Source organism: Gossypium hirsutum, chromosome A01 (genome assembly GCF_007990345.1).
Source record: "Gossypium hirsutum isolate 1008001.06 chromosome A01, Gossypium_hirsutum_v2.1, whole genome shotgun sequence".
Classification (NCBI taxonomy): Eukaryota; Viridiplantae; Streptophyta; class Magnoliopsida; order Malvales; family Malvaceae; genus Gossypium; species Gossypium hirsutum.
In genome coordinates this window covers 38,914,348-38,932,308 of record NC_053424.1, presented here as the reverse complement: position 1 = coordinate 38,932,308, position 17,961 = coordinate 38,914,348, and the positions used below count along the sequence as shown (strand labels likewise).

The 17,961-nt window shown below is 37.6% G+C and overlaps 1 protein-coding gene across 1 annotated transcript; it reads right to left on the bottom strand.

Annotated features, from left to right (window-relative positions):
* Nucleotides 1-1,416: 1,416 nt before the first annotated feature.
* On the bottom strand, nucleotides 1,417-3,694 carry LOC107942614 (uncharacterized). Its single transcript, XM_016876310.2, has 6 exons — nucleotides 3,497-3,694; nucleotides 3,335-3,385; nucleotides 3,155-3,245; nucleotides 2,822-2,945; nucleotides 2,554-2,764; nucleotides 1,417-1,446 (listed from the first exon to the last, which is right to left on the bottom strand). The coding sequence occupies exons 1-6, from the start codon at nucleotides 3,692-3,694 to the stop codon at nucleotides 1,417-1,419; spliced, it is 705 nt and encodes a 234-aa protein (XP_016731799.2).
* Nucleotides 3,695-17,961: the final 14,267 nt, after the last annotated feature.

Sequence of the window (17,961 nt, the reverse complement as noted above, 5' to 3'; positions counted from 1 at the left end):
TCGATTCAATCGAATGCTCATCCCTAACTTATATAGTTTTAAAAAGCTTAACATAAAATGGACAAAATTACCCCTACTTAATAATTGGTTTGGCTTGTTTTGGCTGAGAAATACCCTTGCATCAATTATCCTGTTGAGCCTAAATGCCATTGTAACACCCCAAACCTGGCCGAAATGTTATGGCTGAATCTGCGATGTCACATTGAAGTGCTTTTCAAAAAACATATTTTCGTTGGAAACCCGTTCTATAGTAAAACCTCTTTGCGATCTTAACAAAAATTTAGGATATCTTATTCATTGTTAAGATTCATGTCGTTTAAGCAAAATGTTGATCCTATTAGATTGTTATTACACTTTAAAACAATGTTTGTTGTGGAAGCTTTCAAAATATGTTGAATAAATTTGGTGTTTTGGAAAAACGTTTATATCTTTTTTTGAAAACCCGCAGCCTACTACTTAGCAGATATAAATCAAAGTAATAAATCCCAAACTAAAATAAAAACTTAAAGAGGCCTTATTACAAAATAAACCCAAATTAAATTACTTAAAAATTAAAAGTTAAAAAGGGAAGCAAATGCGGTTGTGTGGCCACCTTCGAGCCCTTCACAATACATATCCACCTTAGGATTACTTACGCAGAAAACAGAAAGGGAGAGTTTATGAAAACTCAATGTATAATCCCTTAACAACAGTCAGTTATACAGTAGGCAATTACAGACTGGGCCTAAGCTCGCTTCAGTAACAGTTTAATTCCAGTTAGGGCCTTAGCCCAATAGGGCCCACATCGGCCTAAGCCCATGAGATCGCTCATGGTGGCCTTTACGATCAAACGCCCACGTTTATGCATTCGAACTACCACACAAGCAAGAGCACGCTAGTGTACTATCGACGATCGTCTACTTTGGCTTTTGCCGATTTACGATAATGGCAATGTAATTACACACCTATTTGCGAAAATGCGTAACTAGGCCACGAGCACTCCAACCTATTTCAACAAAAGCTTCAGTTAGTAACCTAAAAATCGAGTTGAAGCGAACCTTAATCAAAGCCCTTAATCATAAGATTACCTTTCACTAGTCTAGATCGATCAATTGAAGCTTGCCCATTTACTTCGTTACAAGAGCCTAATCCTTAGACCTTAGGGGGGTTACCTGTATTTCAACTGGCCTTATCAACCATCAATCAAATGAGCAATTACACAATATGTATATTACTTACCGAAACAAAAATTCAAGATTAGAGGTAAGAGACAATCAGCCTACACCCACACAAGAGTCGAATGTACCCCGAATGATTGAAGTAAAGAGGAACCCTCGCACCCCTATCAAAAACGGTAGCACAGGAAGATGTTAAGTGCAAGACTAATATCACAAAAAGAGAAAAAGAATCGTGAACCCATACCGAAAATCAAACTTATCAAAATGCAAAACAGAAGAATAGGAATGACTACAGAGACAACAGATAACAATGAAAAGAAAGTCAGCACAGTGGGCAAGAAAACCAGTAATATTCAGTCAAGCCTCAAAAATGAAGAGGGTAGGAAAAAGAGAATGAGCAGAGAGAAGATGAGATGAGAAGAGAAGAGAAAAGAAAGAGACTTGTGGAGAGGGAAAAATTGGGTTACAAAGAGAACAAAAACCAATTGGGGTTGCAGAAGAAATAAGAACAATCGGCAAAGGTAGCTAGGCACAAAAGAGGGAATTATTGCTCAAAAGAGTTGAGAGAAAGAGAAGTGGAGTATTCGGCTAAAGAGAGAAGTGAAATTTCAGAATAGACCACAAAGCAAGAAGATACCCCAAAATGCTATATTCAGCTTTACAGAGAAAAAGAACCAAAAGTCTAACAAGAAACTAGAGTGATTTGCACAGCCAAATTCTTCCCCTCCCAAAGCCGAATTCTTTGTGTGCCAATAGTCTGATTTCGGGACAACACCTCTCTCCCCTCAACTCCCCATGATTCCCCCCTCAAATCTCTTCATAACTATTCAAACCTATCACTCCTCTATCCACACCCCAAATTTCCTCCTAAAAACCCTCCAACCGATCACACCTCCCCTCAACCACTTAATTCCATGTCCATTCAAACACCTCAGTTTCAGTCAATATAGGATACTTCCACGGCACTTGCAGTAAAATAAAAAAAGCTCATTTGCTTCAAGCAGGACTTGAACCTTAGACCTCTTGGAACACTTCACACGCTACTTGCCCCTAGACCAGCAGCCTTTTATTGTCATCAAATGCTGACATTTATTTAAAAGACTGCTAACTAAAGGCAAAGGTTAATTCAAGTAAGAACAAAAATTTTGTACAAGCCAAGGCTTGAACTTAGGACCTCATACACACACCCAAAACACTTAACCATTAAAGCAGATACACATTTGTGTAACACAACATACAAAATAAATACTTAGATTTTGGGGCGTTACAACTCTACCCCATAAAAGAAAATTTCAGCCTCGAAATTTACGTGGTCAAAACAGATGAGCGTATTGTTTTCACATCGCCTCCTCGGGTTCCCACTAGCCTTCTCAGAACTGTGATTATGCCAAAGTACCTTAACCAGTGGAATAGACTTTTTCCTCATGACCTTAACAACATGGTCTAGGATCTGAACCGGCTCATCTTCAAAGGTCAGATCTGATCTAACCTCAACCTCTTCAGTCAAGATAATATGAGTTGGATCAGAGCGGTAACCCTCAGCATGGAGACGTGGAACACATCGTGAATCCGCCCCAACTCTAAAGGTAACTCTAGCTGATAGGTAACTGGTCTCACATGTTTCAGTATGTGGTAAGGCCCAATGAACCTAGGGCTTAGCTTGCCTTTCCGCCCAAACCTCAACACCTTCTTCTATGGCGAGACCTTGAGAAATACTAAGTCCCCCACAAAATACTAAATCTCTTTGTGCTTCAGATCTGCATAAGACTTCTGCCTGTCTGATGTTTCCTTCAGTTGATCCCGAATTAGTCTAACTTTATCCTCAGTATCAGAAATTGACTCAGGGCCCAGAACTTGCCGCTCGCCCAACTCAGTCCAACATGAGGAAGTACGACACTTACGACCATATAATGCCTCGTAAGGTGCCATCTCTATGCTAGACTGGTAGCTATTGTTATATGCAAACTCTGCTAACGGCAAATAATCCTCCCAACTACCTCGAAATTCTATCACACAACCCTTAACATGTCCTCCAGTACCTGAATCACCCTTTCTGACTAACCATCTATCTGGGGATGGAACGCAGTACTGAAATCCAATCTTGTACCCAAAGCCTCATGTAATTTCTTCCAGAACCGAGATGTGAAGTGAGGATCCCTATCAGAAATTATGGAAACCGGAACCCCATGTAGTCTCACTATCTCCAACACATACAGCTTAGCCAGCTTCTACAATAAGTAATCAGTACGGACTGGTATGAAATGGGCAGACTTGGTCAATCGATCCACGATGACCCATATCGAATCCTTCTTAGTAGGCATTAGGGGTAGCCCACTTACAAAATTTATAGTTACTCTCTTCCACTTCCAAAGTGGAATCTTAACTAGTTGAAGCAATCTTGAAGGTAACTGATGTTCAGCCTTAACATGTTGGCAAGTCAAACATTTACTCACAAAGTCGGTGACTTCACGCTTAAGGCCTGGCCACCAATATAAATCTCGAAGGTCTTGGTACATCTTATTTCTACCAGGATGCATAGCATAAAGACTACTGTGCGCCTCTCATAGGATAGACTACCTCAAATTAGTATCCCTCGGTACATAGACTCTTCCACGGAAACACAGTACCCCTTCGCTATTCAGCCCAAAATCTAAAGTTTCCCCACTCTCTATTTGTCAGAAACGAGGACCCAATGACTCATCCTCCAACTGTCTGCCCTTAATCTGTTCAATACACGTCGATTTAACTTTAAGCTCGGCCAATAAGCTACCATCATCAAATAAGCTAAGACGAGCAAAAATTGCCCTCAGATTAGTCATAGCCCTACGGCTCAGTGCGTTAGCCACCATATTTGCCTTACCAGGATGGTATTCAATTGAACAGTCATGGTCGTTAAACAGCTCGATCTATCTACATTGCCTAAGATTTAACTCCTTCTAAGTGAGGAGATACTTTAGGCTTTTGTGATCTGTGTAAATGATACACTTCTCACCATATAGGTAATGCCTGTAAATTTTTAGGGCGAGTACCACTGCGGCCAACTCCAAGTCAGGCGTCGGATAATTTGCCTCATGATTCTTAAGCTGACGAGATGCATATGCCACCACCTTACCCTCTTACATCAGCACATATCCCAAACCAACATGTGATGCATCGCTGTAGACAATGAATTCTTTCCCAAACTCTGGCTGTACCAAGATAGGGGACTCAGTCAGAACTTTCTTAAGTTTCTCAAAACTTTCTCGCTAGGCATCAGTCCAATTAAATGGCACACCCTTACGCAACAACTTAGTCAGAGGTGCAACAATCAATGAAAACCCCTCAACAAACCGTCTGTAATACCCTACCAAACCCAGAAAACTTTGAATCTCAAATACCGCCTTAGGCGGCTTCTAATCCAAAATAGCCTCAATTTTCTAAGGATAAACCCTAATCCCTTAAAAAAAACCGTGTGACCCAAAAATGTCACATTTCGTAACCAAAATTCACACTTACTGAACTTGGCGTACAGCCGGTTCTCCCTCAGAATCTATAGAACCACTCGAAGATGTGCATCATGCTCGTCTTCAGTTCTCAAATACACTAATATGTCATCTATAAAAACCACTACGAACCAATCCAAATAAGGTTGGAACACTTGGTTCATCAAATCCATAAAATCCACTGGTGTGTTCGTCAATCCAAACGGCATAACTAGGAACTCGTAATGACCATAACAAGTCCTAAACACTGTCTTATAAACATCAGCCTCTTTGACTCTCAATTGACGGTACCCAGATTGAAGATCTATTTTAGAGAAAATCGAAGCTCTTCAAAACTGGTCGAATAGATCATCAATCCTCGGAAGAGCGTACTTATTCTTAAGAGTCAATTTATTCAATTGCCGATAACCGATGCACATACGCATGGATCCATCCTTCTTTTTCACAAATAAAATTGATGCTCCCCACGGAGACACACTAGGGCAAATGAACGCTAGGTCCAATAACTTTTGAATCTGAGCCTTAAGCTCCACTAACTCCTTCGATGCCATCCTATATGGGGCGATAGACACCAGAGCTGTACCATGCAGGAGCTCAATCCCAAATTCAACTTCACGGTTTGAAGGTAACCTAGGTAGCTCATCAGGAAAAACATCTGGAAAGTCATTAACTGTTCTGATATCCTTAACAGAAGAAACCTTATAATCAGAAATACCGATGTAGGCTAAATACGCCTCACAACCCTTACAAACCAACTTCTCGGCCCTTAGTGCTGAAATCACATTTGACAAATAATTCTGACGCTCCCCAATTACCACTACCTCATTACCCTCCATAGTTTTCAATACCACTCGCTTAGCAGCACAATCCAAATTCACTTGGTGTTTAACCAGCCAGTCCATACCTAGTATTAAATCAAATTCTCCGAAAGGGAGTTCCATTAAATCTGCCAAAAAAATAGTTCCTTACATCCTTGAAAAAATTATTTACCCTCGCTGACTGCCCTAATGGACTCAACACAGTAACCTTACTCTTAGTGCTTTCAACCATTAAACCCAAGGTCTCAGACACCGTACATGCTATATATGAATGCGTATATCCAACATCAATCAGTGTAGTATAAGGTAAATTATGAATAAAGAACGTACCAGTGATAATTTGGGGTGTCTCCGTCCTCTTGGTATAGTGCAACATAAACCAGAACTGGCTGTCTCACCTCCGTATGACTAGCACCACTGCCCGATGCTCTCTGACCACGGCCTATACCATTTCCACCTCTGGCCTGACCATGGCCTCTTGGTGGCTGCTGAACACCCCTAGACAGCTGTACATTACCCAAACCAGTAGCCTGCATCTACTCAGGCCTCCATAGACAATCTTTGATATGGTGCTCTAAAGATCCGCACCTAAAACATGCCCCAACCCTTCTCCAGCACTCAGCCTAATAGCGTCTCTCACAATCAGTACAGGGCTGCGGTCCAGTAGTAGGGGTCCCAACTCTGACCGGCCCATCAATTCTAGCCTTTTTCTTAGGCCTCAAAACTGAACTTGAGGGCTCCCAAACCCTCTTGTTCCTACCTCTGTCCTTCTCATGGTTCTGGCGCTCAACGCGCTTCACATCCCCGGCGATCTTTGCCTTATCCACCAAAACCGCAAAATATCGCTCCCTTTGTAGAGCAATCAAAACCCTTAAATCATCCCTGAGGCCGTCCTCGAATCGAACACAACACTCTTAATCAGTAGCCACTATCCCACGCGCATAACGGCTAAGTCGCAAAAATTTAGCCTCGTATTCAGCCACAGATTTATCCCCTTGAATCAAATTCAGAAACTCCCTCCTTCGAGCATCCACATAACTAGCGCCCACATATTTTCCCTGGAAAGTAGTCTTGAAAAATTCCCAATTCAATCAGTTGGGTTGAGTACCCTCTTTAATTGTAAGCCACCACTGATAGGCTTCATCTCGCAGCACTGACACCGCACCTTTTAGTTTCTACTCGAGGATGCAGTCAAGGTCATCCATTATTCTATCTATGGCCTCAATTTAATATTCAGCGACATTAGGGGCAACTCTAGCGATACCCCTAAAAATATCAATCCCATTAGACCGGAGTCGTTCTGTAACAAACCCACGGCCCACAATACCAGTATTGGGCCCAACGACCCTCTTCAAAATTCATAACATAGCTTAGAACCATGCGTCATCCCCAACTGCACGATCATGAGACCCCGTCTCAGTCACAAGTGAAGCCGGTGCCTCTCTAGCTTCAACGTTAGACATGTGGCCCGATGACGAAGACCCGCCCGAGCACTTCCACGGCCTCCTCTACGGCCTCTTCTACCCCTTCCACGAGTACCTCTGATGCTCATTATCGAATTACGTTTTTATCTGTATTAACAATTTTACACATCAGTTTTACAGTTCAAGTGTTTATTAACGGATATTTTCTGGAAATATTATCAGTAATTCAGAGTTTTGTTTTCGTAGATCGCAGTCTTTACTACAGTCTTAGGTTACCCAAAACAGAATATTTCAGTATAGTCTATTGCCTACAGTTATCTCAGTATTTTAATTTAAGAAAAAGTAGTTTTAGAGGACTTACAGCATCGACGCGGAGACTCGGTGTACCACACATTCAGTAATACATTTTAACATACTTCAAATCACTTGAAACAGTTCTTTTAGAAATTCCAAGTTTTTAAAAGAAACCCAAATCTACAGCCGAGTTTTGCAGCCTAGCTCTGATACCACTAAATGTAACACCCCAATTCTTGCCCAGACGTTATGGTCGAATCTACGATGTCACATTGAAGTTTTTTTCGAAAAATATATTTTCGTTGAAAACCTATTCTATGTTAAAACCACTTTGAGATCTTAACGAAAATTTAGGATATCTTGTTCATTGTTAAGATTCAATTTGTTTTAGCAAAATGTTGATCCTATTAGATTGATATTACACTTTAAAACAATGTTTGTTGTGGAAGCTTTCAAAATATGTTGTATAAATGTGGTGTTCTGGAAAAATGTTTATATCTTTTTTTGGAAACCCGCAGCCTACTACTTAGCAGATATAAATCAAAGTAACAAATCCCAAATTAAAATAAAAACTTAAAGAGGCCTTATTACAAAATAAACCTAAATTAAATTACTTAAAAATTAAAAGTTAAAAAGGGAAGCAAATATGGTTGTGTGGCCACCTTCGAGTCCTTCACAACACCGATCCACCTAAGGATTACCTGTGCAGAAAACAGAAAGGGTGAGTTTATGAAAACTCAGTGTATAATCCCTTAACAACAGTCAGTTATACAGTAGGCAATTACAGACTGGGCCTAAACCCGCTTCAGTAACAGTTTAATTCCAGTTATGGCCTTAGCCCATGATAGTATCAAAATTAGTGTGGGCCTTAACCAATTCAGTAGTGATCACAGTACAGATATGCAATCAGAAATCCTACCCAGCCAGCCTCTACACACCACTCCGTCCAACCCTACACACCATGTGGGGAAAAAATCAACCCACCCATCTCTACACACCAAAACTAGCACCGGTTGCGGCACTAACAGAAATTGCAGCAGAGCTGCCAGAACAGAACACTTCCTCCAATCATAATAACCCATCCCCATGCAACACATCATAAAATCATGCATGTATGCAACATATATATAATGGCATACGCAGTACAGTCACACATCCCATAAAGGCATAATAGTCACTTTACCTAATAGGGGCATAATAGTCTATTACCAAATTTGGGGTCGAGGTATGCCTATCGACCCCAGCAGTAGGTCCACAGCCGTCTCGGACGACCCGTGCAACCTTAACAGTCAAACAGTGAAAATGGGCCCAAGGCCCATAATGCGGCCCATGTGGCCCACTATACCCAAAAATGGCCCTGGCCATGTGAACTACACAGCCCAGCCCAATATTCCCTATACATTCGTGTGGTTTACCCATGTGGAGCCTACGAGTCTGTGGGGCTCGAAATGCCCATTTTGGCCCAATAGGGCCCAAATCGGTCTAAGCCCATGAGATCGCTCATGGTGGCCTTTACGATCAAACGCCCACGTTTATGCATTCGAACTACCACACGAGCAAGCGCACACTCGTGTAGTGTCAACGATCACCTATTCTAGCTTTTGTCGATTTACGATAATGGCAGTGTGATTGTACAACTGTTTGGGAAAATACGTAACTAGGCCACGAGCACTCCAACCTATTTCAACAAAAGCTTCGGTTAGTAACCTAACAATTGAGTTGAAGTGAACCTTAATCAAAGCCCTTAATCATAAGATTACCTTTCACTAGTCTAGATCGATCGATTGAAGCTTGCTCATTTACTTCGTTGCAAGAGCCTAATCCTTAGACCTTAGGGGGGTTACCTATATTTCAACCGGCCTTATCAACCATCAATCAAATGAACAGTTGCACAATACATATATTACTTATCGAAACGCAAATTCAAGATTAGATGTAAGGGACAATCGGCCTACACCCACACAAGAGTCGGATGTACCGAGAATGATCGAAGCAAAGAGGAACCCTCGCACCCCTATCACAAATGGCAACACAGGAAGATGTTAAGTGCAAGACTAATATCACAAAGAGGGAGAAAGAAAAAGAATCGTGAACCCATACTGAAAATCAGACTTACTAAAATGCAAAACCGAAGAATAGGAATGACTACAGAGACGGCAGATAACAATGAAAAGAAAGTCGGCACAGTGGGGCAAGAAAAGCAGTAATATTCGGCCAAGCCTCAAAAATGAAGGGGGTAAGAAAAAAAGAGTGAGCAGAGAGAAGACGAGAAGAGAAAAGAAAGAGACTTGTGGAGAGGGAAAAATTCGGTTACAAAGAGAATAAAAATCGATTGGGGTTGCTGAAGAAATAAGAATAATCGGCCAAGGTAGCTAAGCACAAAAGAGGGAATTGTTACTCAAAAGAGTTGAAAGAAAGAGAAGTGGAGTATTCGGCTAAAGAAGAAGTGCAATTTCAGAATACACCACAAAACAAGAAGATACACCAAAATGCTATATTCAGCTTTACAGAGAAAAAGAAACAAAAGTCTAACAGGAAACCAGAGTGATTTACACAGCCGAATTCTTCACCTTCCAAAGCCGAATTCTTTGTGTGCCAATAGTCCAATTTCGGCACAACACCTTTCTCCCCTCGACTCCCCACGATTCCCCCCTTAAATCTCTCCATAATCATTCAAACCTATCACTCCTCCATCCACACCCCAAATTTCCTCATAAAAACCCTCCAACTGATCACACCTCCCCTCAACCACTTAATTCCAAGTCCATTTAAATGCCTCAGTTTCGGTCAACATAGGATACTTCTACGGCACTTGCAGTAAAATAAAAATGCTCCTTTGCTTCAAGCAAGACTTAAACCTCAGACCTCTTAGAACACTTCACAGGTGACTTGCCCCTAGACCAGCAGTCTTTTCTTGTCATCAAATGCTCACATTTATTTAAAAGACTACTAACTAAAGGTAAAGGTTAATTCAAGTAAGAACAAAAATTTTGTACAAGCCAAGGCTTGAACTTAGGACCTCATACACACACCCAGAACACCCAGGCATTGGAGTCATAACCTTGCCAACAATTTACTCCCAGATATGTTTGCCAACATCGGTATCGCAACTCTGGCCTCTTAGATGGCTAGGGGTGAGCATTCGATCGAATCGAATCGAATCGAAAATTTTTGAGTTAATCGAGTTCTCGAATCTTATTTTATCATCCTAACTTTATTTGAGATTTTCTCGAATCGAGTCGAGTGAGATGGAATTCGAATCGAATTGAATATATTTGTTTGAGTTAAATTTTAAAAAAAAATGACTCTAGCGTTATTTATTTTTATGTAATTTTTCAAAAAAAATAATTTTCTTTAAAGTTTTTAAACATGATCATACAACAAAAAATTAAAGTAAATAAGTGAATAAATAAAAGCAACACAACATCAACCCAAATAAACAATATTAGTCCAAAAAAAATACAACAATATTATAATAAAAAAACATAAGTAAAAGTCCAAGTAAACAGCATGAGTCAAAGTAAGCAACAACATTATAATAATAATAATAATAAACATGAGCAAAAGTCCAAAATACAATAGAAACCTACACCAGTCTAAAAAAAAAGAACACAACAAAAGTTCAATTAACCAACAACAATAACATACAAAACCAAACTAATAACATTATAATAATAACACATCAGTTCAAAAACCATTATAGAATAGTTTAAGTTTCTTCATGAGTCCAAATAAACAACAAAAACAATACAACAACATTATAATAAAAAAAATATAAGCAAAAGTCTAAAATACAATAGAAACCTACACCAGTCCAAAAAAAAAAGAACACAACATAAACTCAATTAACCAACAACAATAACAAACCAAACCAAACTAATAACAATAACACATCAGTTCAAAAACCATTATAGAATAGTTTAACTTTCTTCTTATGCTTCAATCACCGTTGATAATCTTGAAACATCTAATAAAAATATTGAATGAGTTAGTTAAATGATAAAAAAAATGTTTGCAAAAATAAATTAAATAAACATTTAACTTTATAAACTAATGCTAAGTATATTACCTTCTTGATCTTCGGGTATTTTGAATAAATCTAGCAAATTTAAAAACAAAAGTGTTAGTTAAATTATGGGAATGCTTACTAATATAAATAATACAAAAGCTTATTTTATAAATTAAAATTTATATATTACCGTCTTCCATGGTTTGAAGTTCATCAACATAATATTTAAGATTGATGGCATCATTAGATTTTCGAAGCCAATCTTGTGTGAAAACCAAAACCTCGACCTTGAGAGGAGTTAGAGAACTTCTAAAACTATCAAGAACACTTCCAACCGTGCTAAATGCACTTTTCGAGGCAATTTTTGAGATAGGAATAGCAAGAATATCTCGAGTCATTTGTGCAAGAATAGGGAATCTAGGATTGTTCATTTTCCACCACAATAGTAAATCAAATGAACTTGAATTGTTTACTTCTTCATCCTCACTCAAATATCTATCTAACTCATATTTGCTTTCTAGTCCAACTTGTTTCTTCTTCTTAAGGTATTTTTGTTTGGCCAAGCCCGTTTTCATTTCTGACTGATCTATTTCCATTGAACTGCAAAGATTTGTCGAAGAACTAGATCTACCTTCAAACTATTCAATTCTCCCAGCATTAGAAGAATACTCATTGAACAAGCAATGCAATTCTTATCAATCATTTCCATAATGTTATTAGCAACATTAGGAAAAGGCAAGTTGACCCCAAAGTCCAAAAAACTCATTTTGCATCGCGGATCAAATATGACCGCCAAGTAAACTAGCATGTTGATCTTGTTCCCTTCACCCCAATACTTATTATATTTCTCTCATTTTGGAAGTAATAGAAATTATGTTTAGATCTCCACAATCTTGCCACCCATCAAAAAGACAATGCACATCCATCAATACTTCAAAAAATGAATGAGAGGTAACATGCAAAGATCCGAACACCTTTAATGTAAGATGATAAAAAGGCTCTAATACTTTTATAACTCTTCGAACAATTTCCCAATTATCAAATGTAGGAACTCCATCTCCAGCGGTAAAGTCAAGAAAAAAATTATGGTCATCACGTACATATGATTCAAATGCACACTCATATTTTTCGGCCACCTTTAACATCATATATGTTGAGTTCCATCTAGTAGGCACATCTAAACACAATTGAGCCTTACTATCTATCATTTCTTCTTTTACCCGTTGGTTGAATTTTGTCAACCTCGATGGTGATGCTATTATATACCTCACAGCACCTCTAGCGCGATCCACAGACACAGAAGTATCATTAATAATGTATTGCACATGAGATTAAAAATGTGTGCAACACATCTCATATGAATAAATTTTCCATTTGCAACAGAAGCATTTCGATGATTGAATTTCTTTCTCAAATATTCATTGGCAACACTATTGGCGGATGCATTATCAACCGTAATAGTGAAGACCCTCTCAATCCCCCAATCTCGAAGACATTTTTCAATGGCTTAACCTATGTTTTCACCTCTATGAACGGATATTGGGAAAAATTTATAATCCTTTTTTGCAACCTCCACTCATCATCCACCCAATGTGCTGTTAAAACCATGTAAGATATCCTCTGCAATGAAGTCCAAGTGTCTGTAGTTAAACAAACTCTACTTATATCTTTTTCAAAACAATTCTTCATCACACTCTTCATGGAGTTAAATAAATCAAGACAATCCCTTCTAATTGTCCAACAAGATGGAAGACTAAACCGTGGGCATGCTATAGAAAGAAAGTTTTTGAAACCCTCTCCCTCTACAATTTTAAAAGGTAGTTCATCTATAACAACATACGAACTAATGCTTTTCTAACAGCATCTTTATCAAACACCCAAGTTGATAAATCCGTTGTTTCTTGGCTAACCTTCACAAATGCTAATTCTGATTGCTTCGGATTACAAGTATTACGTCGAGGTCTTTTTAGGCATGTTTTCAAATGGTTATTCAAATTCGTTGTAGAACCCGAAGTTGATTCCATGGTGTAAGTAACATCACATGCATTGCACCTTACTCTCTTTTCCCCCTCCTTAGTCAAAAATTTGGTGAAATGGTTCCAACAAGCTGCCCTTGGAGTAATCTTTTTTCGAACATTTTCCTTGGTTATTGTTTGATCATCTTTACTTGGGGAAGAATTTTGTGAACTTTGAGTTGAACCATCTCGCTTTGGATCACTCATCTACAAGTAAACATTTGTTGCAATCACTAACCATGACTAATAATTGATTTAAAATCAAAACTAATAAATCGGTTAAATTAAAAATTAATTAATATAATAGTACAATAGCATAAATTAAACAAAAAAAAAAGAATAAGATGAAAATTTCAGTTAAAAATGTGTCTTATTACTTTTAGAAAAGTAAACCCTATCAATAGGTGACCCCTAGTTAGGTAGCCCAATTTCTCACTAAATATCTATAATCTATAATTCTATATCTACCGAACATAAATTTTTCATTTTCAAATTATTTTATGAACATCTGTTTTCTGGTTAATTGGCAGTTACTGGTTCAATTTTTGTTTTTGGTAATTAGTAAAATCAATTGGGGTTGTAATTAGTAAATTAGCTAATTCATAATGATACTAATTCATATAAATATTTGTTAAGGGTTATTGTACATCAAGTGGATAAAGTGAAAAATAAAATCCCCTGAACCCCCATCTCCCACAATCATTGCAGTAGGTTTTTTCTTCTTCAATCATTGAACAAAAATTAGCTAATTCATAAGGATAAAAATCATACGAGAATTTACTAATTACAACTTGAACCAGTAATACAAAATTAATTAACTAAGTTTTAAAAAAATTCTTATAAATTAGTAAACCCTTAGGAAACAGTAATATCCTTATGAATTAATAATTTCTTAATTTAAATATTGTAAAACTCTAACGAGAAAATCATACAAGTTTCAAGAAATAAAGCTTCAATCAAGTTGTAAAAATTGATGTGAGGTATTTTTACTTCTTTAGAAAACACTTAATAACACATTACAATAGTTTTTTTCCAATAGACTCATCAAGTAAATCCAGATAAAAAAATCACACGGGTCTGGGCTTTTATTATGAAAAACCATTGAATCAAAACACAGTCTTCAAGATTTTGTTTTCACTTTCCAAATGGTAAATCCCCACACGTTTAGTTTCTTTTTCCCTAAATGAATTGTAACCTTCTCTACAACAGCAAGCAGGTAAATGAAGAAGGAAAATAGAGCGAGCTGAAAATCATTCAATGGAGCAAAAGCGAAACTGAAATAGATGCAAATAGAGCGAAAGTAATTCAATAATTCAATAATGGTTCAAGAATTTAAACAGAGATGAAAATAGAGCGAAAAATCATTCAATAATTCAAAAATGTTTCAAGAGTCAAGACATACCTTAAAGATGCAAAAACTTCGAGCTTAAAATGGAAGAAAACAAAATGCCTCTGTTAGAAGGAACAGCAACTCGATTTGGAGGTAAGGACTAAGGATTTTGATTTGAAGGTTTGAATAAACTAGAAGAAGAAGAAGAAAGAAGGGTTTATTTTAGGGTTTTTTTGAGAAAAATAGATTTTAAAGTTTGATTTTCGTGAAAATGGATGGAGTTTGGAGAGCAAAAGAAAATTAATTTAGGATTTGGTTTGGACTTTGGAAGATGGAATTGGGTGGGGCATGGCATGGAGGTTTGATTTGGGGGAGGAATTGGGTTTTGGAAAATAAAGTTTTGGGCAGACGAGCTTGGGGTTGGGGTGGGGAAATGTGATAAAATAAAATATTTGGGCTTAAGGGTAATTGGGTTAAGTAATTAGTAAAAGCCTAAAATTTAAAAAAAATTAAAAATATAATTTATATTTGGTTTATTTGAATTATTTGGGTTATTCGAGTTCGAGAATTCAACTCGACTCGAACTCGAAATTCAAAAAAAAATTCGAGTTGATTCAATTAATTCGATTAACTCGATTCAAATAATTTGAAATTCGAATTTTTTTCTATTTTTTCAAATTGAATCGAATTTTGCTCACCCCCTATGGATGGCTAGGATTCCTTAACCGTGGTGATTGCCCTCAATGTCACAACCTTAGGATCTCAATGTCGCGACATTGAAGGTCAATGTCATTTCTCCCGCCATTTAATGTCATATCTCTGTCACCAATTTACCTTCAGTGTTTCATTGTTGAAATTTCAAGTTCCCAATGTGACAAAAAGCTTCGTTGTCGCGACACCAAGAGTTTGGTGTCGCCACCTAGAGGACAACAAGAAGATTTTTTTAGGTTTTTGCATTAGGGACATCTTACACAAGCTCAAATTTAATTGTTAAGCTCCAAAGGGCAAGTTTTCTCATTTTGGTCTCAAAACATACTAAAAATACATAAAACTAAATGCTAAAGTAAAAATCTAAGAAATATTAAAAAAATAAAATAAAGCCCTAAATTGTTTAAGTACAAGCTCATTAAGTGTCAAAAAGGACTTAATTTGCCATATCAATTTATGGCAAATCACCAAGCTTGAACGTCTCATTTACCAGCTCTTTCACATCATTAATGATCGCCAAAAGTTTGGCTTTAATCGAGCAATCTCAGGCTCTATGTGGCCCCTCGTAAAGGAAGCATATTATCGACCCCTAGTCTTTCTTCTTGTCCTCATCCTTGGAGGACTTCCGCTTTTTAGATGGTGGCTTCCCGTTTCCTTTTCTGAATGGTCAGTCATTATCTCCCCCACCTTTTCCCTTATTCCTAGGCTTGGAAGGCTCGACTTTGTCTTGCTTCTTGAACTTAAGAAAGGACTCGGCAACGAACATAGCTTGGGTCTAGTCTTGGACGCCCCTCCTTTGCATCTCTAACTTTACCTAAGGCTTGAGCCCATCCATAAAGCTAAACAAGGCCTCCTCGTCCCCAAGGTTGGATCTTTGCAATATAAGCTCCGAAAATTCCCAAACATACTCACGAACTTCCTCACGTTAAGTAAGTCCTTGAGCCTGACCTCACTCCAACATTGGTATCTTTGGATAAAATTTTGTTAGAACTCCTTGCGAAATTGCTCCCACATCTCGATATCGACTTCCTTATTTCGCTTTGAATCCTCACTCTTACATTTCCACCAAAGAAAAGCATGTCAAAAAAATACAAAGAAGTTATGCATGCCTTGGTGGCATTGTCATCGATATCGATAGCCTTGAAATATTGCTCAATGCCGCAAATGAAATTATCAACATTCTTGGCACCCGTCTTGCCTAGGAACTCCTTAGGCTTCGGCACCTTCATTCGTCTTGGTGCCATAGCAAGCACACCTCCCCCAATGTTCGTCTTGCACTTTGTGAGTTCATCATGCATCTCTTCCATCTCTTTTTCAAATGTCAACACAATAGCTTTAAAGGCTTCATTCAGTTGGACAAGGTCGTTCACGGTCTCAGACAAACTCCTTTCATTCGCATCCTTAACCTCCTTCTTGAGTTCTTCACACTTTATCTCGAGTTCTTTAACCCTCTCCTAGAGGTCTTCCACTCGAGTAGCATACTCGGACACGGCTAAGGACATCTTATCTATGCAACTCTCCAAGGACCCTAACCTATCCTTTGAACTAGCCGATGAACCTCCTTTCTTCCCCTTGTTAACGACATTGTTCTCATCAAGATCGCAATATTGGTTGACCACGTTGAAACTCGTCTTTGATTCCCTCGAAATGATTAGGCTCTGATACCACTTGTCACATGTTTAGAACTTAAGCTAAGAAATCGTGCAACCTTAGGCTTGAAAAGTAGATCACAAGTTTACCTAAGTAAGCTTTCGAGTAAGCATTTTTCTCGTTTAATCGAATTGTTCCTAACAAACTTAGTAAAGAGAACAAGAATGCAAGAAAGCTTTAAAAGAATGGGAGCTTTATTTACTCAAATAACTTATGTATAAATGAGGGTAAGGTGTCCCTCTATTTATAGGCAAAGCCCCATGAACATCAATGGTTGAGATTGAGTTATAAGGTCCACTATGGACAATGGAGATCTACTCCTTACTAACTCTCAACTACTCATTAAATGCTATACAAGAAAGGTGATCAAGTGTGGACAAGCCAAGTGTGGACAAGCCAATTTACATACATCTAAAATCTTCTAAGGCATTATAGACTCATATAGGCTCAAAACCTCCACGTAGCATTATTAGGCCATTTGATGGTGCTTGTACTCGTTTGTTGGCCTATAATGATGCCAAATTCTGTCAAGACATGACAAATGCATCCTTTCTTGCACCATTCCTACCATTAATAGTCAAAGTAATCTCAACTTTTATAAAAAGTAAAATTTGAGAATATTGTTTAACAAAACAAAAGAAACTCCAAATAAATGGGTTAAAATACCTAAGACGCTCCTGTATTATAAAGACTTGATCAAATTAGTCACTCTATTATTAAATGAATTAATTTAATCTCTATACTATTAAAAAAATGAAATAAATCCAAATTGTAACAAAACTAACATTATTATATAAAAATTGTCTTATAAATTATTTTTCCAATTACAGTTCAACTTCAAACAAAATATTTCATTTACAAAATTATAAAAACTTTAAAAATATTAACTCAATTAAACAATAAATCATAGTTTTTAAAATAACAAATGTTATCTTTATTACAATTTGATCTTATTTGTTTCTTTTTAACAATATAAAAACTAAATTGATCCAATAGAGAAACTAATTTGATCAAATCTCTATAATGAAAAAAAACTTAAAAAATACATTCACCAAATAAATATAATCATTCATG